The 25,301-nt window shown below is 42.7% G+C and overlaps 1 protein-coding gene across 3 annotated transcripts; it reads right to left on the bottom strand.

The window, feature by feature from the left end:
- Positions 1-923: 923 nt before the first annotated feature.
- On the bottom strand, positions 924-24,602 carry ZFYVE1 (zinc finger FYVE-type containing 1). Of its 3 annotated transcripts, none has more exons than XM_042866024.1 (12): positions 24,529-24,602; positions 23,219-24,073; positions 12,434-12,938; positions 10,271-10,485; positions 8,132-8,238; positions 7,065-7,173; positions 6,422-6,519; positions 6,190-6,307; positions 5,666-5,836; positions 4,703-4,883; positions 4,080-4,193; positions 924-3,050 (listed from the first exon to the last, which is right to left on the bottom strand). In XM_042866024.1, exons 2-12 carry the CDS (start codon positions 23,711-23,713, stop codon positions 2,818-2,820), a joined length of 2,346 nt encoding a protein of 781 aa, XP_042721958.1. In that variant the 5' UTR covers positions 23,714-24,073; positions 24,529-24,602; the 3' UTR covers positions 924-2,817. The 3 variants fall into 3 exon arrangements, with proteins under 3 accessions (XP_042721958.1, XP_042721965.1, XP_042721950.1); XM_042866031.1 differs by lacking the exon at positions 24,529-24,602 and having other exon boundaries at positions 23,219-23,755; positions 23,892-24,313; XM_042866016.1 differs by lacking the exon at positions 24,529-24,602 and having other exon boundaries at positions 23,219-24,313.
- Positions 24,603-25,301: the final 699 nt, after the last annotated feature.

The following is a 25,301-nucleotide window of genomic DNA, read 5'->3' as shown; positions in this document are numbered from 1 at the left end:
CACTACTACCCTCCCTGATGAGTATTTAATGGTAACTCATTAATTCATCTTTGGTGAGATCTTACACAATGATCTTGTGGAAATTTCCTGCCAAACAACCCCTTCCCATCCCTGCTCTTGTCATCCAGCATTAGAATTTCATTCCTCAGTTACATCTTGCTAAACCTAACCAGTAGTCACATCTCGCACAGGAGTTACACTCAAGTATCAGACCTGTCTCGTAACGCAGTAATAGCATTACGAAACACAGTTTGGGCTTCTGCAGTGCCCCAAAAAGGCTGCTGTCAAGTGCAGACATTTTACAAAGACTCACTCTGGTTAGGAGCTCCCATACTTCCGCAAGCAAAGCCTCTCTCCCAGTAGCTCATGAATACAACTGTCACACGTTTCTACTGCTAGCATTAACTTTTGTCTTCAAGCAGTCCCACTCCAAGCACAAAATGCTTCCCTGTTAATTACTTCAGTGGTCCCCACATCACCCTCAGATTTATTGACTTTAAGTTTCCTGTGGAGCTTGCTGTCCAAAGACACCATTTAAAGCCCTTTTGCTTATGGAAAGAACCCTGATAATCCCAGCACACAATAAAAGCAGAGTAGGGAAAAACTTATCCACAGAAAACTGCAGTGAGCTTAAATCTCACAGGTATTTTTCTCGTCGTTTTGAGAAACAAAGACCCAAACAGTCCCCTCAATATTTCAGCCTGCTGCAAGTTAGCCACAAAAAAAAAAAAAAAAAAAAAAAAAATTTGATTCAATGAGCAACAGCATAAAAGATTCAGTTTCAGGATAATTGATCAAGAATGTACTCTTCAGTTGCTGAATTGCTAAGGTAGCATATATACTAAAAATGTTTAGACAATATTTCCTCTTAGACTGAGCAGTAAATCTGTTTGTGACATGGAAAGACAAAATCAGACAAGGTGTTGAAACAGATGCCAACAATTTTATACAAGGAATGTCATGGCTGCTTTCTTTGTGCATTAACATGATAGTAAAGGCTCATGCATAAACAGCACACAGGGCACAGCCTACAAACCAAGAACAATTGCTCGCCCATTAAAATAATAAGACGACTTTGAAGCACACAATTATGCTGGATGTGCAGAATGTGTTTTAAAGAGAGGATTTCTACCTACTCGTGCCCTCTGTTGGGCAACTGTCAGTTTATGGCAGACTTTGCTTATTAAAATGTTAGATAGTCCCCAGAAAACTTGGTCAGTACAGAAGGTGTCCTGGAAATCTTCAAATCTACTTCCGTGCGCAGGCTGGATGTAGTTGCGAAGGGGCAATCACTGTACATTCTTTCAGAGACAAGTGAGAACTACTCCTTACAAGGAAAAAGTCAGAATGCTTGTTCAGAAGATAAAGTCTTTTATAGCAGTTAATTTAATAATACAGGCCTAAAACAGGTTGTTGGGCACTCATCTACACAAGAGCACATTTAATAAGCTGGGGAAAAAATACCACAGTTTCAGGACATTGCATCAAACTCCAGCCACTCCAAGAAGAGACAAGTCTCCTGTGGTAGAAGTATTCTTGACTATATAAGCCAACAACAAATAATTTTAGGCAGTTCAATCCACAATGGTCTCTTACTTCTTATAACTGGAACCACAAATCCACAGTACAAGACAGTATTAATTAGGTTAAATCGTGGTTTTGATAATAAAAAAAAAAAAAAAAATCAGTGAATTCAATGCGGTCCTTTAATAAAAGGATGAAGTCCAGTGAGTGCCAGTTGCTAGGAGCAAAGAAGAAAGGTTCCCATTTTCCAGGTGGATTCGTAAGTTCATATTACTAGAAAAAAAAGTACGTCAAATCTGTGCATTTTCTATACAACCATGTCTGAGAACCCAGAGGTTCCATAGAATCAGAGATCTTTTTCAAAAGTGGGAAAAAAAGAGAAATCACAACCCAAGCAAATCAAACTTCTTATCTCAGAATTGCCTACACACACAGCTTGTTCTCTTGTTCTGCTCTGTACAAAACTTAATTGCAACAAGCTGGCAAACCTGAAAAAAAAAAAAACAAACCTGAGTATATGAGAACACTGCCAGGGAGAGCAAGACCCTGCTACCTTTTGATCTGGTATTGAAGTCAAAATGGCAAACTCAGAATGCTTTGCCTTGTGCCATATGATTTGCTTTACCTTTAAAAGCTCTACTGGTCTCTACCAGAGGGTCATTTCAACTTAATACCTCTTGCACTGCAAGACCACTGTTCTTATCATAGCTCAAACAAACCTTCTAATGAACAGCCAGGAGCACGGCACATCCAGATGCAGGGTTGCTTGAATTACCAGGTGTAATTCATACAATCAGCGTTGGAGATGCCTGTGATTTCCTGGCAACACGGAGTCCAGACCTTCCTCACGTAGCATCATGATCAGAAAGACATTCCAGAAGCAGAATCAGAAGGCTGTACATCTGATTCAACATAGCAAGGAACACCATCATCCATCATTTGAACTAGGAATACTCAAAGCTTCATTAGCCAACTGCATTCTTAATATGCTAAATTATACCTATGTATAGATATACATATATAGCTAAATTGGAATAAAATATACTGGATTTTGGTTTGCTCATTTACAAGGGAGCTCCTTCCCTTCCCCAGTTAGTTTGAAATTAAAACCTAACAGCTGAACTGAAGTTCATTCCCAGCATTCCAAGATGGATATAATACATGAGAGGAGGCCAAAGACTGGAAACATGCACTCTGGCTGCAAAAGGTTAAGAAGTGAAAGGGAGACCAAATATTTTCATTTGTAACCCTGAGAACATAAGGAATTGCAAAGATCTGGAGATGAGCCTGGGGCTAAAGGTCACCAGGCTTTTTATTGCAGTTAAAGCAGACTCGGACTGGGTGATCCCATCCACGAGAAGGAACCGCTCTGCGGTCGTGAGAGCACTCATCACAGAATCCCTGGCCACAGGCCCGACAGTGGTGTTTGGAGAGCTTGATGCTGAATTCCTTCCGGCAGTTGTGGCAGTGCAGGATTTCATGGTCTGGTACCCAGTATGCAGGTCGAGCAGCATCTTTTACCAGACCTATGGAGGAAGTGGCAGGGGGAGAAGCTTTGTGAAAATAAACATACAAGGAACACCTCCGTACCTCCTCTGCTGAAGGTGGAAATCTTCACACACTGCAAGTCATAACACTGCCATTATGGGGAATAAGATCTACTGACACTACCTCAGTGTAACAGATGGACAGAACAGCCTAATGGGTAATTCCATCCCTCCTCAAAGGAACAGACTGTTTTTCCTTAAGCTCTGGCATCTTCCCTTACTCGCACTCTTTCGGAAGTTGAGACAATTGCTTTTTCCTAACTTCAGTTTCAACTGTGGCCAAGAAAACAGTCATCCAGCCAAACATTCAGAAACATGTATGCTATCTAAACTGAGGAAGATATTTACTCTTTCTTTCCTTGAGTCAGCCAACGGGCAGCCCACACAGCTGATGGTGGGACACACCGTAGGCAAAATAACAGTGATGATACAAGCAGTGAGTAGGAGGAAATTCCAACAACAGAAGATTCAGATGAAAGGTGTTTGATGACATACCTAAACTGCTACCCAGCACATGAAAGAGCAGCAAACTCTCACAGTACTAAGGTCATCACTAAGGATCACATTACTGACCACATTTCCATCATTACAAGCTTGCACAGCTCAATTCTCAGCTCCCCCAACAGAAGTACCAAATGACAACAGTTTCCATGAACACTTGAAGGCACTCTGCATCTCTGGAATAAAACCAAGCCTGATAAAATCCTTCCTAATTGCCCATTCCTTAGGGAACTGACTGGTAGGTCACTGCAGAGATGCATCAGGGCAGCATGAATTATTTGCAGTTTACACACACAGGTTGGAACTACAGGGAGAAAAGAGAAGGTACAGACTGAAGAAACAGCACGCTGAAAATCAAGGAGAAATATCAGCTCTAGAACTCTCAACCAACAGTGGTATCATAGTGGAGATGCAAGTGTGTTGTAACAGTATCTTAAAGTTTAGTCTGAAGTTTTATCTTATTAAATCAATTAGACATAAGATCTATCAAAAGAGAGCAGAGCTCACCTAAGGGAATGTCCATGGCTGTCACCACTGCTCCAAGAGTGTTCTGCACAGCTTCCCCCACCTTCCTGGCAATAAGTGTGCCCCCTTCTTCATCTGAAGGCAGCTCAGCCACATCTGCATGGCACAAGAATAAAGGGCTCAGTGTCTACTTCTAGCACAATTTCTGCCAAATTCCAGTTCATTTGCATCGCAAAAACCCAAAAACAGCAAACCCAAGCTCTTGCTTGGGATTTCTCCTCAGTCTTTATCACCTAAATCCCCAATTTTTGATTGCAGAGTTTTCAATTTTATTTCAGAAAAAAGTACAAAGCACAGACTACTGAATCAGCAGCATCTCTGCTCTGATGGTCAAGTCTGCACCATCAACAGGTGTTGGAAAAAGGAAGCAAAGATCCAGTGTGAAAGTAACTCAATCAGCGAGTGAAATATCTGATAACTTGTTGCAAGGGTCCTCTTCCTGCCAAAAGTCATCAAGCTCTTGGGCTTCGATACTAAAAACTCTAAGCCAAATCCAACTTGAACTATGCTGTTCACACCCAGTGAGAATTGTGATCCAGGAGCCAAAGATAAAGACTTCAGACCATTTCCCAGGGATAATTCTGTCACAGTCAACTCAAAATTACCTAACTGGACGCCCCTGTTTTCATAGCAGTTGTCACACACGCGCACTGGTGCTGGTCCCCAGCCTCGCTCAGGCACAGGACGGGTCTTGGAAGAACAGCCATCACAGAAGCCCTCTCCACAGGCCCGGCAGTGATGTTTAGTGTCATTATCTTTAAAAGGCGTGTTGCACTTATTACAACTCTGATCAGGACAATGTAGAAAGAAAAACTGTTAGCTTGTTCTTCCGTAAGGTTCTCATAGCAGAAAAATAAAGAGCAGAATCTCAGGATGGCATTACTCAGACTGAAATTGTGATAAATATAATTACACATAAGACTTGTGTAATGTCAGCCCCATATCAAGGAAGTGACTCAGATAGGTGTATATACAGCAGATAAGACTATAGGTTGCTACGATCCCTTCAGTCACAACCACAAATAATTACAGCCACATCATGTGGGGCTGAATGGTGGGTACTAGGTCTCATCGGGTTGTAAGAATTCAGAAGGTTTTTATCACTGAGGTAGTTAACAGTTTCCTTTACGACACAGAAAATCACTTTCTAGTTCAAATGTTGGGTCCAGAACTGTGCAACTGGTATGAAACCAGAGTTAAATCTCTGCACTTACAAAAATGCACTATCAACCACAAAAGCGAGATTTAAGATACTGATTCTTTGCTTTTAAGAGCAAGTTCATGCTAGCTAGGATTTTTAATGGTGGTTCTGCTGAGAAAAGAGGTAACAAGAAGAAGAGAGAAAACTGTTTATATGGCAGGGCTGGGCAGAATCTCTGCTCATTCTTCCTCTAAGTCAAGAATGGGAAAAGTTGAAAGCAATTCAGTTTTTCCAAAACTGTAAGACAAGGGCTTGGTGCAGTAAAACAAGTAGTATTTGGAATATACAAAATGCAAAAAGATAAGGAAAAACTTTTAGCTATGCAAAGCTTTTCTCTATAGTATGGAAGTAAGCAGCTGCTACTTACCAGGATCTGAGAGTTGGGTCTCCAGTAAGCCGGGGCAATCTGGTCTGTCAACCAAGAGGTCACAGCTTTCGTGGGTCCCAGGCTAAGTTCAGATACTGATTGTGCCATGAAATTCATCCCATCCAGTAAACGCTGGGCTGCATTGTTGTTGTCTTTCAGAAAGCCATCCGTCTGCAATAAAGCAGGCATTAATTTGAGAATAAACTCAGGGAAACCTGATTTTTTCCAAAGGCAGATGGCTCCACTACGCACTGCTGTCATAACACTGGGCAGCAGGCATGATAAAAATTTCACCAGCTCCACTCCGAAGCATAGTTGTAATGGTGCAATATTCATACAAAGTACTCATGAAACAGATGACGTGCCAGTTTTAGAAAGCCAAAAAATGAGAGAAGTCCCTTGCAAAGGTTCTTCTAAACAACACAGAGAAGAGACCTGCTCTAACGAGCATTGAGCCATTTTCTCCAAAGTACAGAATAACCACCACACATGCTAGATTCAGAATATCCAGCAACCAGACTTACCCCTGGCCAGACATGTTCAATTTCTGTCCTCACCACAGTATTTACAGGATCTTGGTTGCCAAACCAGTACTGTCGGCTGCGGTACACCACTCCACAGTTGGGGCACTCAATCACATATCTGCAGGACAGTATTTAAAGGAAGACAGGTGATCTCAGTGAGATACTGAAAGTCCAGCACACTAGGCAGAGTAGGAGCAACAGGCAGCACAGAGATCTTAGCTGCAGTACTCACCCTGACCAAGCATACTTGGCAAGGCCTAGCCAAGGTGAGTCAGTGGAAGCAGAGGTCTTTGGCACCACGCTAACCTCCATTCCTCGTTCATAGCAGGCCTATAACACAAAGGATCAATAAAAACTGCATTCTTTGGAATCCCAGACACTAGGTATTGCAGCCGTTTCGTCACAAAAAGCATGCAGTTGGCTTATAGTGGTCTCCACAACAAAGAGGCCACTCATTAAACCTATGAAAGAAACCACTATCAGTTATTACATCTGGTAAATATCTCTGCTGTACTGAAAACTATGATGGCCAAAAATCTCTCTTATCCTGTGCACATCCCACAGGAAAATTACCTAATATCAAGCAATGGGCGTAAGCAAGTAAAGAGAATAACTGCATAGAAGGATAACATCCCCCACGTTTAGAGCAGGTGGTCTCTCAATTTAGCTAGCAAGGTGACAGTTACTTGTAATGATGATGACCTTTAAGCAAAAAAAATACAAGTTCAACAGGAATTAATTTTCCTTGTCAAAGTCAGGGCAACTCTCCCATTCGAAGTAATGCAAGAAAACAGGCCCATGCCTGTGATGTTCCTCATTCATTGAGGCATCCTTTACTTCTTTATTGTTCAGACTCTGTTGTTGTCTCTACTCACCTTGCAAGTATAGACTCTGTTGTCATACTGGTGAGAGTATCTGCATCGGCTTTTGGATTCATGAGGGATTCCTTCCTTTGTGTGGTTCATGCTCTTCTTACAGCCACACCTGAGTATACAAGAGCAAGCCATGAGCTGACATTGTTAGATACTGAACAGAAGTCACTAAGAGTTCATTTCTGTTACTATCTTGCATTTGTATAGGTGTTCTAACCCCAACAACTGTACATAAAGCAACATTGTCACATATCTACTGCTGAAAGGCAGCCTGTTTGGAAGGAGCTGTAGCAGCTGTTTTGCTGTACAAAGCAACGTCACACAACAATTTAGTGCAGAAAACGATCACCGTAACCAAATTTACTTTCATGTATAATTTTTAGTAGGACAAATCAAGCTTGGAAATTGGCCAGAACAGTGTTAATACTGCAGCCTTTCTAAAGAGCTGCTAGGAATTCTCTAACTAACATAAAAAAGTATGAATATAGCACTACAGTATATTTGAGAGAGAACGCTTCTTCAGCCATAGTAACATTGTACTGCTATAGTACTTTACAGACTCAGAACACTTGCTGGCTCAGACTCCAGGCTTTTTCCACAGGGCTACGAGCCAGACTCTATTCAAACCTGGGGCTTCTCTTGGAAATAGTCACAGTGTAGTCCTGTAATGATGTGTGCTTTAATAGTGTTTATTTAATAAAAAAAAAAAAAAATCATCGTAGAAGGTGTCAGGTCAGATTTTCTTAGGTATTCTTTCCTTCTAAGCCCCATGTGCAGTTCTCAGTCAAGTTACTCATGAACCAACTGCGGAAAGGATATGGGCAGAAGAGGTCTGTAGCAATTCACAAAAATAGAGTAGGCAAAGACCACATATCATATGCAGCTGGGACACAGCAATAGCAGCCATCCAATTAACATGTGTCTAATCTCAGAAGAATTCTGTCTGGGAGTACTACCTGTTATCAGATATGTCAGTTGTCAAAACATCTACAGCAGAAGAATATAAAGTTCCTGTGACCAGAGCAGCACTGTCTTCTAGAAGAACGAGGGTGCTTTTGTCATCCACTTACCCACAGCTGAGACACACAGAGGAGCATGTGAAATATTCATCTGGAAAGAAAGAGCTATGAGCCATCTGGTCATCAGGGATTTCCCCACTAAACCGGTCACTTAGAGCCTATGAAACAGAGAAGAATGGATGAAACTGGAATGGACTGAGAGCAATACAAACATTTTACAAAAATTTTTCCCCACAAAAGAATGGGCGATTCTTCTGAAAGCAGAGACAGAGAGAGGGCATGCAGCTAACAAATTCTGTCCTGCTAACCTGGAAACTAAGACAAAAATTAGAAACCAAGCAAGAGAGACAATTTTGTGCTTGTATTGAAATAAGCTGAATGCTTCTAAAACACTCACTGGTTAAAACTGGGAGACACCTCCAGAGGTCATCCTATTAAACACCCTGCTCAGGCAGGGCCATTCAGAACAGTGCCCAGGATCAAGTCCAGGCAGCTTTTGAACATCTCCAGGAAGGAGACTCCACAGTCTCTGGGCAACCTGTACTACTACTCAGTCAACCTCACAGCAAAGAAGTGTTTCCTAACGTTCAGATAAAACCCTGCATTTCAGCTCTAGTCCATTGCCTCTAACTAAAAGGGGCCTGTACTGTGGAAACTTATAGGAGACTTTGAAGATCCACGTACATGTTAGAAAACAGAACATGAGGAAATGTTCTCTGTCCCTCAGCTCAAACTGCTGCCTTGACTTTTCCTCTGGCTGTTTGAATAATTGTTCTTCTCTAGGCTGGTGAAACTACAAAAGCAAGACAAAGGGATTTACCCCATTTCTTGGGAGCACCTTAGCCTTGACAGACAAAGATTTTTCAGTTTTTTTGGGTGTTATGACAAAAACAAGTAGATATGTAAGCACTGACAAAGCAATTTTCTGATTTCACAAAACTTCAAGGAAATCATCAGTAAGATCTCTTTCAAGCTTGACTAAGACTGGCCAAAGGATTCAAAAGTTACAGGGGACGGACAAAGATGTCGAGCAAATCTTACGCCCTCAAGAAGCAAAGCAAAAATGTGAGTTTGTGTTCGGTAGCGATGTGAACACAGCAACCATCTTAACAAACATGAACTGAGCTGTACATCAGCTGTACCCGATACTTCCTTCCTTGACTATTACAATTAGTTCTTAGAAATTCCAGTTTTATTAACCACTCCAGCTGCTTTCCCCCTGTAGACTGTCTGCACCCAGCACAAGGAACTGTGCATAGGCTACCCTGATGCTTCCTTATGCAGTTCAGCTAACTCAAGTACCACACAGTTGGAATCATCTGTTTCAGCAGTCGGAAGGCCACCAACACTGTCACCTTCTGCAGATATGCTCCCAGTGACCCCATCCCTGGCTAACAGGGATGCTTTTCCAGGCCAATAAGAATACGCTGCCAATCAGGCAGACGTAGCAATATGGAGAAACCTGTAGGCCAAACTGCAAATTTTTAAGACCTGAAAATCCCTCCTTCACTCTGGCAAGGTAAACCTTCTAAGAAAATTACCAGCTCTTCTCTCCACCAATTCCTTTTCACCAGCTTTCTGATCTGATGCTGCATTCTAAAACAATACAACATTTGGCTTAATCCTATCTGGTTTCCTAGCTACTAACACATCTCCTTCCTCCTTTTTGCCTCCTAGCCCTTGGGTTACACTACACTCAATGCTATGTTTTGCAAACCATTAATTCCCTCTAAGTTACTTGTGTTCTCTCCCCTTGTGCTGAAGAATTTCATCAATAATTCCTTCTGGGCCTCCTGTTTGTAAATTGCTGTCATTATATGCTCACCACTCACAGCATACTGTTTGTTTTTTCTTCTCCAGTAAGTTTCTTCCCAGCTCACTTTTTTTGCTTTAACTTTGGCTTGCTCTTCAACTTCTCTTAACACCACAGGGCCTCAGTTATGGTGGATGGTTCTTGCTTTTTGTTGGCTGTTTTTATTATTGTTGTTTGCTCTTTTAAAGTAAAAGCTACCTAACTTACTTGGTTGTTACACAAAATCATTACCTTCAAAAGACTTGCTTTATTTCCAGATATCTGCCATTCTATTACACTGGTTCACTTACTCTAGCTTTATTAGCTGCAACTAACAGTTACCAGCAACAGTGACAGGAATAAAGATAATGAACTGATCTCCAAACTAGAGGACTTACCTTTAATGCTTTGTAGATAACACCAGGCTGTCTAGGTGACCGAGTTGTATTGTTCTCCAGCTGCTGCTCCACAGCTCGCCTAAGTCCAGAGAAATCTGTTGGAGGATTGTATGTCCTTGTTCCCTTGTAATGAATTGAGCTGAAAGCTTCAGGAAAACAGCTTAACTTCCGAAACCGATCTTGAATGAGCTTCTCAGGAACTTCAGAAGGATGATCTGTATTTAAAAGCATCAGGAAGTATATAAACAACTGATGGTTTAAAATACACATATTTAAATTGCACAGTATTTTCATATGCAACACTGCGCTAGCTCTCCTAATTAATTTTTCTAACACATCTGGATTGCAGCTATCATTACATCTTATGAGTAGAGAAAGAAAAACAAAAACTGTTTCCAAAAGCAGACTCTTTTCTGATATGTAGTTTTAGATTCTAAGATCAGGTTCCATAGAGACTACAAATCCACAGGTAGAACTGGAACATCTAGATTTGGAAACACAGAATCAACTTATAACATGATATAACACAAGTCCATGTCAGCACACTTGCTATACTAAGTTACAGTCTGGTGAAAAGAGCTAGCAAGCCCTAGCACCTGGTAAGTGGAGGACATGAACGTTATATGAGCCAGGAAGACTGAGTCTCCACCAACCCTCAGTACAAGGTGAAGCGCTTTATAGCCTGCCACAACAGTTCATGTCTGATGGAGCTGACCACTGTCTTCTGCCTGCTGTCAAGCACCTGCTGTACATATCAGAATAAAACAGGTTTCTTCTTCCCTGTCCTGAAGCCATAAACACGCTCATGTCACAATTATCTGTCAGGATGGATCGTTGCAGCTTGTTGCAAACCCACATATTATATGTTTTCTTTCCTATTTCTACCATGATCAGAGTGATCATGAAAACTTTTTTTTTTTTCAATCCACTCCTCTGACTTTTCACACAGGAGCAACGATCATTGTGAGTCACTGAATCCGACCTGATGAAGTGTCAAGCTTCAACAACTATATAAAATTCTCCATTGCTAATAAGCAGATTGCTACATAACAAAAGAAACTGCCATGACAGGTAAGTTAAAGATAATTAAAAAGGCACTCAGATAATCATCATATAGAATTTCAAGTTCTAATAGCTCAAGATCTCACCAGTTAGAAAGGCCAAAATGAGAGTGGGCCAGCAGGGAGCTATTGTGGCATTACACAATAGAAGACTCCCAGATGTTCACAGGTGGCAGAACTGAGTCTTACTGCAAGTTCATTAGGGCTTTTGCTCAAAGAATCAGAAATGGACAGAAGGAATGAAGAAAGGTTTCACCATATCTTTTGAAATACAGAAGAAGTGAGCCCAGGAGAAGAAGCTTACATCCCTGCATAGTCAAAAACAAAAATCTGCCTTGACATGCCTGAGTATATTTCACTCAGACATGCAAACAAATAACTGAAATACACATAATCCAGTAAAACACAACTTAAGTTGAAAGCATTCATAAAGAACATTGAAAGTGATGGGAATAATACTGTACCAGTCCTGCTGCTTTGTCCATGCCAAATATGCACACAAAGAAAATGGCATCAAACCATCAACTCTGCACTACCACAATCTCAGTCCCAACCTCATACTGGCCTCATAATCACTCTGACTCACAGAATTTGAAAGAGTAGGTTGAAGGTACTGTATTGATACTCATCAGTTTTACTATTCTTTCTCTTCCCAGTATCAGTATCTACATATATTCTGTCTTTTTGTATTGCCTTACCCCCTCCCCCCCTCGTTTTTTTTTTTTTTTTTTTTTTTTTTTTTTTTTTCAACAGGATCTTCTATATCCCAGCCAAAATCCCAGGGTATCAATTTTCATCTTTGCCTGACATATCACCCACACTCAGGATCGTGCATTATGACCCCTCCCAAGGCTGGCAGAACTCCCATCATGACCAGCCAATGCCAACGCCCAGCTGGCTAAGAGGATTATTCTAGCTGATCTAGGATAGTCCACCATTATGGAACGCTCTGCTGTTGCCACAGCCTGGCTCACAGACTAGAACTACTGAGAGCAAAACTCAAACCACATCTGCTACGTGGTAGTAAAGAACACTGAATATTCAACGCAACCTGGTAACCTATTGATAGCATCTAGCACATCAGTTTTTACTGCCTACTTACCAGAGCCCAGTAGCTTGGTGTACACAGTCTCATGGAAGATGATGACACCTGGACCCAAAGTTGACAGAGGAACATCTAGGCCACACCGGGCTGTGGTAGCTTTTAGCTCCTTGGTGAAATGTTTTAAATAAGCCTCTGAGGCATCACCAAGAAATTTGAAGAGATCATTGTGGAGCCTGTCAGCACGAGTACGGTAGATGACAAGGTCAGAGATGGCCAGGACCTTCAGCAGCAGCCGTGTTCTCTGGCTGAGGTTCACGGTGGCCCCCAGGAGGCCCTCTGTATCAATTACCACCACTTTGCGGACAGGGTCATAGGCTGCCCAGACTCCGACCGTGCAGGACTCTTGGGCTGGAGATGTCTTGAAGACTTCCCGGCCATAGAAGAAAGCGTGGTTAAGGGTGTGAGACTTGCCATCCCCTGTGTTCCCAAAGATGGACACTACCTTTAGATGCTGGTCAGGACTACAGTCCAGTTTCTTAATAAAGTCTTCCTCATTCCTTACCTTCAAAAGAAAACAACAACATCAACAAAAAAGAAATATTATAGCTATGCAATTGGAGCAGACAACTCAGACAGCATAGCTGGTTCCAGGATTCCTAAGACTAATGAGTGATTACTTTGTGTTCAGATTGTCTGAAGTTTTTGAAGCACTGAGAATTCAAAAGCAAAATACTAGAAAGCAGCTTTGTAACACATACACATCAATAGGACATAGGCAGTTTCATCACATTGCTGTTCTGAAGGTGATGCCTCACTGTAACTATCTGCCTCTACTGTAATGTCACCTAGCTTGCTGAGGTAGTCTCTTTTTAGAGATAAGAGCAAAAACCTACTGCCAAGCCTGCCACATCTACCTGAAGCGTGGCAGATGCCGCCAGTAGCACTGGGCTCCTGGCAAACCTCTGAACTCAAGTGCAGAGCAGGTAAATGCTCTTGTCACTTTATCTTGCCCATTCAGAGTCTGAGCACCTGTTCAAGGAAAAGAAGCTCTTTCCTTTGTTCAGCCATGCAGCATCAGACACTGACACCAAGCATCAGACACCCTTGCCAAGCACAGCCTCTTAGAGGCTCTCCAGCTGGCAAAGCCTTGTGGGACAAAAAGGAAAACGAAAGAAGCAGCAAAGCTGTGCCCTGAAGTCAGGTGACTGAAGAAGGTCAAACTGGCTTTTACAAGTGTGCCACAACAACTGCAATAATCCATTTCATAATTTACTGTACTGTTTTTTCACAAAAAAATAAAAAATAAAAACCATACAACAGAAACAACTCTCCCATGACAAGCACCATGGTATTTACAATAGGGAGTAGAACATTTTTTGTTCAGATACTGGAGCAACAGGAAACAGATAAACCCAGCAATGAAACAATTTAGGCCTCTATATGGGAAACTCTTGTTTTCCCTCACAGAGTCCTACCTTGACTATCAAAGATTTCATGTTTCTAGTTATGGTTGCTTAGCACTTGATGTTCCATCTTCCAACAAGCTTTTACTCCACATACTTCATGACAGAGAAAAATATGATGATCATTTTTTGAGGATTTGAATGCAACTTCACCATCACAATCCTCATCTCAAGGAATCCGAGGCAGCCCGAAGGCACAGACTTCAGACTGCTTCAGTGGCTGGAGGTTCCTTGGCTACTTGCCCTCCACCCCCTCAGCAAGCAGTCTTGGCAAGTCTCATGATACCAGAGCCACACAGGCCATGAGGTAATGAACGGTTTCTTCCTGTAAGTTTATTCTTGGATCTCTAAATGAGTTTTAGGCTCATCCAGCCTCTGGTCAACTCCAGAGTCCAGACTTTGAAGGAAAATCACAAAACAGACAGTGCACCAGGCTGTGATTGGGAATCGTGTTCAGAAAGAAAAACAGCAGATTGTGGAGCCACAGTAGCTACTGACTGGCTCAAAGCATTCAAGACAGTCTCACAGTGTACAGAAGACAAGGAAATAAAGAAATAAAAATGCTTTAATTATAATCTTTTCTTGTATCTGTGGGAGGCCATGGAGACACTCAAAATTTACATGCATAAGAGAGGGTCTGCTTTTTTGGTAGCTGTGATTATTGGCTCGTTATCATTACAGTAGCTGAGATGACAGGTTCAGTTTCAATCAGTACTTCTGGAGATACCTCTGTGGATAAAAGCAAGTTCTTGACTCATGAGATAGCTCCAAAAAACAATCAGTGATGTGGCTATATAAAAATATCAGTGTACATAAGCAAAGAGGAATATGATCAAAAGCAACATAATCTGGATCTCCTGCCTCCCAAACTTCTCACCAAAAGGGTGGCAGGCTTTTTGCCACAGTCGGTGTCTGATCAGACCTAATCACTCCAGTAATTCACTCTCTAAGCAGCACAAGGAAATGTCAGTCTTCTCCCAAGCAGTTTAAACATAGGCAGAGCAACAGCTAAGATTGTCTAGGCAGCACTGGTCACTATGCTGATACCAGGTTGAGAGAATATCTGCAAAGGGCTAAGTCAGCAATGCCAAAAGATAAAAGAACCATAGGGACCACAGGGATAAGGGTAATTTGCAAAGCATTCCCACCAGTAAGAAATGAGAGTCAGCTTGCACAAACTTCACCGGATCTGAGATGGTCCCAGGCCAAGCTAATGCAAATCTTTACAACACGCATTGTTCAGTCTGCTTTAACAACAGACCCTGCCAGGGCAACATAATGCAGAAGAAGAGTTGGATTGCTGAGCCAGAGGGAGAGTTGATTCTAGGTCAATAATCAGCTGACTTCAGGAGCAATTCAAACATCACCTAGGAGCACACGAATACACTGAAGTGCAGCTCGTACAATATCTCATAGACCTCTAATAGCTGAGAAGGAACTCAGACGAGAAAAGGGTGCTTTCCTGCACACTTTATCAGCTCTTGGGCCTTCCTGAGTAGCGGTTGCATCTGGATGCTCACATCTGACATAGAACCAGTAAGCCTATCCTATAGGGTTTGTCAACCTCTTCACAACCTCTGTGCGGTTTCATTAAGACCGTTAAAGACAGGATGGATGCAATATGTGTGTTGAAGCACTGGGGCTCCAGTCCTATTTCTTCAGTTTTTCCCCCTCATCTCTAAAGAACTTTGCTGGATACCATCTTCTGCTGCATGTGCAAAGGACTCACACTTCCATCTCTATTATGCTCCCCTGCTCAAGAGCTCCACATCTGACATGAACAGCGGTGTGTAAATATGAGAGCTCCCTTAAATTCCATAGCAGTGACAAACAAGAATGAAAACTTTGTACATCTACCTAACATGAGTCATCTCTCTTCGATCCCTTTTCTATTTCCCTGAAGTATTTTGTCATTTTCAGTGTCAGAGACTCATTTACACTTCTTGTTATGGATCTTAGAAAAAGATTAGCTTGTAGAAAGAAAAGTTTCTACACCGCCACAGGTTAGATTCTTGGTCAGCCTTATTTTCCAGCTTGGACCACATTTCTTTCACGATTGTCATTTGGCCAGAGTTGAATCAAACTGGAAGTGAAGGCTTTCAGCAGGAAGAAATGAAAGCTTTAGACTCCTCTCTAAAGAGGATACAAAAACCTCACACCACAGTGCTGTGGAATGCATTTAGATCTCAATCCTCCTTGTCACTCATACTCTGAGATGCATTATGTCTAACAAAACACATTTCCTAGCTCCAGGCCATAGTAAAATTAGAAATGTTTAAGAAAAGTCTAGAAACAAGAACCGATAAAATTACATTCCTGACCAGGAATTTCTTGGAAACAACATTATTCAAACAATAACAAATTAAAGCTTAGGAACAAAACGCATAAAGCAGACCAGAGTTTCCAAAGACCTGTACTCATACAATTTTAGCTCTGCCTCTGGGCAAAACACATTAAGTGAATCTGACATTTTTAACCAGTTTTCTCCACTTAAAACTATTTATGAAGCCTGACTGACTTGGCTGACATTCATGGAAGTGATGCACAAAACTACAGCTGTGCCACGATGACACAGCAGTTGAAAACAAAAATCTAGGTGCATGCCTAGAGGTTGAGATCTTACATAGTAATTACAATACAATATTATTTCACCCAGCAAACTCTTAAATATTGTTACCATTTTTATTTTCAGTAGTCTCATTGATTGTCAAAACAACAGTGGGTATTAGCGTTTTCAAGATCATAGTCCTACAAAGCCTCAGGACCAAAACCTGGGTGAGCCAACACTGGATGCAAAGAAGGAAAATCAAAGGTGGGGACTGACAAACCCTGAGGATTTAAGGTGAGATTCCAACACTCCTCAGCTGCATGCAGTTTTGGATCTCATTCTCTATACTGGGTGCAGGTCCAGCTCCAGTGTAAAAAGCACTTATGTCTGAATTCTAAGAAGAAATTTCTTTGGACCCACTGATTTTGCCTTGACTGCAGTACCAGCCATGAGTTCTTTTGGGATTTGTTCTGTTAGGCTCTGTACTCATCCATGAAAACACTGTTACCCAACTGAAAATCCTTTTCAGACGAAAACTATCCTGTTCCTTCCCACAGCTCTGGCGCAAGAATGGGCAGTGACACGCATGGGTTTGTCCAAAGACAAACAGAACAAGTTTCAACATGACCTACAGGTCCCTGCAAAGGGCAGTAGTCGTCCCTTGGTGAAGCCTTTGTCTAACAGGACTCTTATCTCTCTTTCAGGAAAGAGTTAAATCCTGCATATCAAATCTATCTGAGGAAATAGGCTATTTCAAGGGCTTTAAGACAGGATACATCTGGGGGGGAGGGCGAATAAAATAAAAGCAACTTCTATGTGTGGATGGGAGGTAATTTAATTTTATTGGAACCCTCTCTAACCCAATAGGGAATATTGACTGAAATATTGTTTTTAGCAGATAATCTACCCTTGTAGATAACAAATGAGTTGAAAAAACATCTGAAAGCAGATGACTATACAAAAGCCTGTAAGCTGTTTGCTAGCTGAAAACCTACATTTTCCCCTCTTCCTTTTGGAAGATCTCAAAATTAATAGACTTCAAGGTAAATGCAACTGCAAAATAACATTATTTCAAGAGTGTCATTGAACTCTTACAGAGAACTGTAAACAAAGCAGTAGAGATCATTATCCTGTTCTCTAAGTTCTCTTTCAGTTCTGTCCAGATGTTCACTTGCTCAAGCAGTTACCATCCTCATGTCATAGCTGCAGCAGCAGAGGCACATCCAGTTGGAGAGACGTGCCCAAAAGACAGCAAGTCAGCGAGTTGCAGCCATAACAAGTAGCTTTGCTAAATACTGAGCATAATTACCTGTATGGACACTGTGATACTGCTGTCTCTGTTACAAGGGGAATTCAGAAATTTACTTACATTACAATTGCACTTTCCAGAAAATAGTTACTTATTTTCCCAAACTGCAGGGTGTTTTGATGGACAGGTCAAGGGAATGTGATCACCTGCCTTTATTTGATCCCAAAGCAAGGCAATAATAACCCAAAAGAAAAGGTGCACTATAGTAATATCTGTCTCCCAATGACTTGTACGAAGCAAGATGGTGCAGGAAATGGAAGTGGTAGAGGGGCTGGAGGAGAATACTCTGCCAGATCCCTTGACTTAAAGGAGCTGAGCATTTGTTGAATGAATTACTCTTTTCCTTCTTTCTAAAATCACTCTTCAAAATGTTGCTGTAGGTCTGGGGAAGAAAGAGCACTCCCAACCTCCTATTGCAAAGTAGTCATCCGACTGCTTTACTCTGGGGACAGAAAACTAGTGCACTGAATTGTAGAAGATGGAACTGCAAAACTGGTAACACAGCAGGAAGGGAAAAATCCCAAAAGCACTTTTGCAAGAAAAGCTCTTCAAAGTGCAAACAGGAGGAATTCATCAATAGTACAACAGAGATCAGGAATACAAACTACAAGTTCTGATCCAATAGATCACACTGACCTAAAAAATACAGATCCTTCATCATTTCTTCTTCCTCCTTTATATCCATGGCAAATACACCAGCTGTGATTCTTCTGGCTACAAGACATGGACTAAAATCCCAAGAAACCCACAGGAGACAGTAAAAAAAAAAAAAAAAAAAAAAGGAGAAAACAAGAACATTTTCCCAACAAGTTGAGCAAGACTGCAAGACTGTCATAGAAACTAGCAGTATGTGTTAGACAAATGTTTGGGTTTTTTTGTTTGTTTTACTACAAAGGCAAGCAACAAAACATAAACCAGCTCATACTGACCCACAAAAAACACTTCACTAGAAAGCATAGCTCCTAGTGACTCTCCACTGTCTCATTTCCAGGGCTGGCCAGGCTCAAGTCAGGAGGTAATAAGGAAAAAAACAACAGTGCTTTCATCTAGTTTACAGCAGATGCAACAGGAGCAAAGCAGGCAACATCCTGAGGAGCTATCATTCAGTACATGCAACTTCCTAACAAGAGGTGACACAAAAAGTATGGACTGTTACACTGTTAGAAGTCGGTTATTGTACAAAATGCTCTGTATTTAAATAAAGGCTGTGGGTCATTTTGTCATCTAAGCTATCTGCAGAGCAATAGATAGATTCTGCTCAGTATTTGCTAAGGGAAAGAGCTTAACCCTTTAAGTGTCTAACCCTGCCAGCCAGAATAAAAAGAACTCAGGAACGGGGCTGCATCCAGGAAACACAGCTATCTATGCCCCACTACCTAAAGAAACACAGATCAGAGGGGATATCACAATGCAGATCCAGAAATAAATGTATGGTCCTTTCTCCCATATCAATTACATTACTGGGGATGTTAAAGACTTTTTCTCCCTGTCTCCTTGATAAGACAGGTTGCAAAGTCAATTCATTTTATTTTCTTTGGAACTCAGAGAATTGATAATTTCATGTAGTAGAGAGTTTCTAGTCAAATATCAGTAACTCCAAGATAGACTAGTAACAATCAAGCATTTTCCCTGTCTGCTCTAGTCAACAAAAGACTTTTTGCCGTTTGCATACGTTACACATCCTCAAGTACAGCTTTGGACACAGTGTTGCAGCAGAAGCCACTGATGGCACAACAACAAAGTTCTGATCCTGTGGTAGCTCTTGACATCTGTCCCCCAAGATAAAGCTATCAAGTTGTTGCTATGCCTCGTTAAGCATTTCTTCTCTCTTGCCTCAGAAATAGCAGCAAGGAGCTCACTGTACAACAAACACATAACTCTCCCCTCTATTGCAAACACGTTGTATAAAGACCAAGCAGAAACAGCTGCTGTTCCAGAAACTACATAAACATGAAGTACAAGGAAGAAACAAAGACCAGTGTAAAAGCATCATGGCTCAAACTGAAGATTCCAACCTCAATCATGAATTCATTGTTGCATTTTGTTCCTTAACAATGTAAGTGTAAATAACATTTTAAAGTGTGAAATAATTGATTCTCTGAGTTCTCTAAAGAAGTGCCTCCCACGTGCAAGGGACTGACCTAGTGATCATCCAATGGAGCTTGTTTGAAAATTAGCAAGTTTGAGGCAAGAGATGAAAGTGGGCACCTCACCAGAACAGAAGATTCAGTTGGGGAGATTTACACTCATAAGCAAAGTAGGCACAGATTTGGTATTTGTTCTAACGTAGCAAAAAAGGATAGTGGTGACAAGATCAAAGGAATTGACTAAGGAAACAATTGCCACAATGTCACATGGAAGATAGAACATGTCCAAAACAATCAACAAATGGATGATGCAGTTATCAAGAACAATTAGACTGAAGTGTCAGCTTCAGATATGTGACAGACAAGGCCAGAAATGTAATATTGTGCAAAAAGAAACTGCAAAACTATAATACAGCCTGAGGAAAAAGACCAAGAATGGGGTCCAAACAGCAAAAGATGCCAGTTCGTAAAACATGGACAAGAGAGTTTGTTTTTTTCCAGTTCTAGAAGAAGGAAATATCAGTAGTATAAGCCAAGATGGCTGGGGACTCAGTCACAAGACATAGTGCTGTGTGGTGTGTAAGACAACAGCAGCTGTACTCCAGGAGGAACAGCCTCTCTCTGGTTCTTTCACAGACATGCAGAATAAGCTTGGATTTAACCTTCAGAAGCACTTCCTTAACAAGAGATAATAAATCTCTTTTTGAGGCACTCAGATACAGTGCTGTGAAATGAACAAAGCAGCCTGCACTTCACAGGGATAAACTTAAGCTAATCAGTTTTCTCCAAACTTCTGCTGCAGAAACAATGGTTTGAAGTGGGACCTTTCCCACCCTGAAGTGAATTTAAGCAAGTCCAGGAACTCCTCAGCTTTTTGAGCTTACAGTTATGTCTGCAAAGTGCAAAAAGCTCAAAGCTATCCCTGAACAGGCTAGCACATCTACACAACATGGCACAAAGACAATTATGCAGAATGATGATAGCTGAATCTGTGCTGTGATCAGGCTAAGAATCTCTCAGCTAAACTAATTTACTCCTTATAGATGAAGCTACACCGCTTCTGGAATTGAAATTATTGTTGCTGACACACTGTAAACATCCTCCAGTTTCAGAACCACCAGCTCCCGGAAGCCAAGAGGAACTATGAGATGGGACACAACTTCTTGAGCTGAAGAACTCCAAGTTTCACAAGGTAATAAAGAAATCTCTTTGTCCTGTGTTTCCACATAATTGTACTACTTTCAAGTAGTGTACACCAGCAAGTATCTTGACCAGCTGCTCTTGCTCAGAAGCAGAACCTGTTCTGCCTAATTTTGTAGGACTACCTGTGAGCATTTGCAGAGCCAATGCACCATGAACAACAAATAAGCTGTTTCCTCTCCAATCTCCTAACAAACTTCAAGTTCCAAAGGTCAGAGAACAAACAGTTGAAGATAGCTGGACTCCATCATTCTGATAAAGCCTTCTCCTGTCTGCCCAAGCTTATAAAGCTGCACACCCTCGAACTCGGAATATCCACATTTAAAGTTATTATGGCTTTGGGTGTTTGTTTGTTTTGGTGGGTTTTTTTTGTTTGTTTGTTTTAAACCACTTTTGTCCAAAAAAACTACAGACTTCCTCCAAAGTAATCAGGTACCATTCTGCTAGCACAAAAAAAAAAAAAAAAAAAAAAAAACACAGAAGATGACTTACCTACAGCTACATTATCTGTTCACTATTATTAAGAGCAAAAGATGCTACAGAACATGTCATCAGAGCTAATCATCTGACATCTGAGAATAAAGGTTCTCATGCTCACTAGCAGAAACACCACCATAACAGCAAGAACTCTAAGTCCCAGCTGCTAGAAAATATGTTAATTGAAAACTTACAAACTGCTTGGAGACTTGGCTGTGAGCCATCACATAAGCAGTCAGCTGTGAGAGAGAACATCACTCAAGATGGAAGAATTGACAAGACCTCAATAAGACCTCAATAAGAAGCAAGATCATTTTCAGAGAGCTTTTTCAACCCTGTTCTGATCAAGTTGTTAACACTTTATAAAGGACCATTACAGTTCCAATAAGGAAGTTGGCTTTATTGCCCATGATATTTAAATAGTAAAGCACTTGCTTGCAAGATGTAGCCAAAGGTCTGCCCCAATAAGGCTTACAGATTCGTGAGTATAAAAATAACTTAAAACAGTACAACCAGAAGCAACCACAGCTTGTGAGGAGTCCTCCAGGACAGCCCTGTTCTAAGGCATTTCAGAGCTTGCTCTAGAAGCTAGATGAAGACTATTGAAAACCTGCATCTTGAAGAGATAACTGCACCTGCCACAAATCATATGAAAATTTATGTGTGCTTAGAGGAAGCACATGGTTAGGATTGCTTCTAAACCTGAAACTCAATCATCGAGTCCACAGTTACCATCATTCTTTCTTCCCTTAAGCCTCAATACACCTATTTTTTATGACTGGCAGCATAAACATGTTAAATTAAGGCACAGATACAGCCATCAAGTGAGTATGCAATTTTATTTCAGTGTCTCCTGAATGAGGTTTAACAACGAAAGTTGCAAATCAAGCCAGAACATGAAACCAAATTGTTAGTTGGGTAATTAACTGCTCTGTGACTTTTACATGCTGCTGTTTTTACAAACAGAGTGTTTTTACATTTGAAAAGTGTTTATGCTTACCAAAAATAAAGACCAACAGAAAAATGAAGTAAATGCATGCACTGCCTGCTAGACCTTAAAATAAAGTCTCCTAAGAAGCTGTTCCTAGTTCTGTCTATCATTACAAACCAGACCCATACCAAATGGATGGCCAAAGGCTAACACAGAACAACATTTGTGATGAGCAACATTGCTTAACCAGCATCTGTAGGATTCACCTGGTCCACAGTCATGATTCCTTACCGGACCCTTACTTCTACTTGATCCTGTTCTTAACCATCAGATGGATTTACTGGTGGTGAAAGAGGTAGTGGGGTGCTTCCCACTAATGCTGCTAGGTATAGTGCCCACTCCTTGTCATATGTCACATCTGCTGTCAGCACTCCCATTTGCACTTCCCATTTGCAATCCTCTCCACACAATTTTGTTCAGGAATGACTAACACCTTGCATGTAGAGTTCTTATTTTAGTTGTGTATGGCCCAGTACAGTCAATTCTCTCACCAGCTTCATTTGCCAAGTCTCAAAGGAGGCTCTTGCCACTCAAAAGAACAAAAGAATTCTTCATGAACTTGCCTTTCAAGAAACCAGCGAGCAAGGTCTTATGCACTGGGTCTCCTTGGCCCAAGACACTCATTCAGTGCCAGGAACCAGCCATTCACAATTTGTCACTGTTGCAGCCAGTAACACCTCAAGCATTAATCACTCATCTCCCTAACACAGGGGATGAAAATACAAACAAAGGATCTCAGCTGTCAAACAGGCTACAGTACCTCTTACCTGAATCTCCTCAGTTTCATCCACCAAGAGGAAACTCACAACTTTCTCAGCCATCTTCCTTCTCCTGGTCTCCTCATCCATCTCCTCCTCTTCCTGCTCCTGGGCTTTGCCAACATGGTACACGGTGATAGGGTGCTTTCTCCTGTTCCCCCCAGCATGCGTTCTCTTCTGACATTCTACACAGAGGTTGATTTTGCACACCTGGCACCTCACCGCTGCTATCTGCCTTGATCCCGTCATGCTGGAGTGCATGATGTTCCCATTGGCACCTTTGCAGGAGTCACAGTAAGGGACATGGCCAGGCCTTATGCGGGTTCGTTCATGGTTCCGCAGCCTTTCTGGCTGGTGCAGCTCCTCTTCGCAGCGCTGGCACTGCAAGCTCCTGCACTCATCACACTCAAAGACTGCTTCATCTGTCCCACTGCAAACGTAGCTCTCCTGGCAGAGCAGGGCCGTGTTCTGGCCCTTCTCTGCAGTCTGTGTGTGGGCGCTCATCTTCAGATTTCTTCAAAGCAGCAATCTTCCCTCCTGGTTGTGCTTTAAGTAACAATATGGGGAAAAGTCAGTTCCAAATTCAGTATTTTTCACAGGGGAAAGAAACAACAGGAATTCTGTCCGTACTTAATTTTAAGTTACTAAGAGACGTTTCTGTGAGATTCACACATCAACTTGCCTTCCTGGGAGCTCTCTCAGGCACAGGTGAAGTTCTTCTCCCACCTAAGCTGAAAGCATGCAGTTGGTTTAATTTGTTGTTATACACAAATGCTGGCACCTGTTCTTTCACTCCATTACTTGCTTTCAGCAGTAGGACAAAACCAGCCAGGTGCCCCTGGACAGATGAGGGCAAGGATTTCCCTAAAGCAAAGAGCAGACAGAGATGTTAGTAACACAGAAGAAAGAAAGGCATTAGAAATGCACAAGTACATATATATGTACACACAGGGTTGTGTCAGTACTAGAAAATTCTATCACCCCGAACTAAGCTCCTCCTTCAGAGTTCACAGTATTTATTTATTCGCCGGGAATTTCCCGATGCGCACTGCCAGCCCCAACTCTCCCGCACACCCCGGCGGTGCCGAGCAGCCCCGGTCACAGGAAGCCTCTCTCCCCTTCCCTCTCATCTCATCTCATCCCATCCCATCCCTCCCCCGCTGCCTCACGGCCCCCGGAGACGCGCCCGCCGCCTTTGTCTGCGCGCGCCGCGCTCCGGGGCTCGGGCTCTCCCTCTGTCCGCGGCCCCGGAGCGGCGCCGGCCGGGCGGCGCGGAGCCGGCGGCCCCGTTGCGTAACAGCGGTGCACCCAGCACCTACCTCGGGCCGCGGCCGGAGCGCTGCCGGGAGCCGCGCCGCCGAACAAAGGCGACCCCGAGCGGGGCGCCGCGGACCGGGCTATTGTTTACAGTCCCGCGGCCGCCCGCCTTCCCTTCCTCCCCCTGCACCCGGTGACCAAGGAGTCGGCTCCCAGCCGCCGCTTCCTCCGCCCCGCCTCGGCGGCCGCGGGGCGCCCGCTTCTCTTCCCCCGGCGGCCGGGGCGGGCCCCGAGCATGCAGGCGAGGCGCCCGGCGGGGCAGGGAGGGCAGGACCGGGGCGCCCGCCGCCACCGCCCTGCGCCCGCTCCGCTGTTGCCAGCGGGATCAGCTGATCGCGGGGATCCGCGGGCTTGTTGCTCACCGCGGAGACAGGAAGCGGCGGCGGGCAAGCCGGGAGCTGTAGTCCGGCCTCATGGGGCGCGCCTCGGCGCTGCGCCTGCTGGGAGTTGTAGTGCCGAGCGGCCCGGCCCGCCATCTTGTCCGCGACAGGGCAGCAATGCTGCCCTTACGTCGCTTTGCTTTATGTACGTGGCCTAGGAAGGCCTGACGAGAAGCAGCGCTTGCTCTTCCTCCTCTCAAATAGATTTTGGCTGGCTGGCTGAAATGCCAATGCGTGCTCAATGAAGAAGGATCTGAGGCTTCACTTCAGCAAGCTGACACATCAGTATCCATAGAAAGGCAGCCAGAAATTGCTCTGCTACTTGTTCTAGTGGTCTGGTTGGATACAAATTATTTATAGAAGGAGTTAATTACATAACTGGATATCAATGTTAA

Source organism: Lagopus leucura, unplaced genomic scaffold (genome assembly GCF_019238085.1).
Source record: "Lagopus leucura isolate 7727_CA_CO unplaced genomic scaffold, USGS_WTPT01 Super-Scaffold_1, whole genome shotgun sequence".
Taxonomy (NCBI): domain Eukaryota; kingdom Metazoa; phylum Chordata; class Aves; order Galliformes; family Phasianidae; genus Lagopus; species Lagopus leucura.
The sequence above is the reverse complement of the archived record's forward strand: the minus strand, read 5'-3'. Positions and strand labels throughout refer to the sequence as shown.

What these genes read in the sequence shown, in the direction of transcription:
- ZFYVE1 (XM_042866024.1), bottom strand. Translation starts at nt 23,713, where the DNA reads ATGAGCGCCCACACACAGACTGCAGAGAAGGGCCAGAACACGGCCCTG. An exon ending in ATGAAACTGAGGAGATTCAG is followed by an intron (nt 12,939 to 23,218) that starts GTAAGAGGTACT and finishes TTTCTTTTGAAG; the next exon opens with GTAAGGAATGAGGAAGACTT. An exon ending in ACAGAGTCTATACTTGCAAG is followed by an intron (nt 6,520 to 7,064) that starts GTGAGTAGAGAC and finishes TTTGTGTTATAG; the next exon opens with GCCTGCTATGAACGAGGAAT.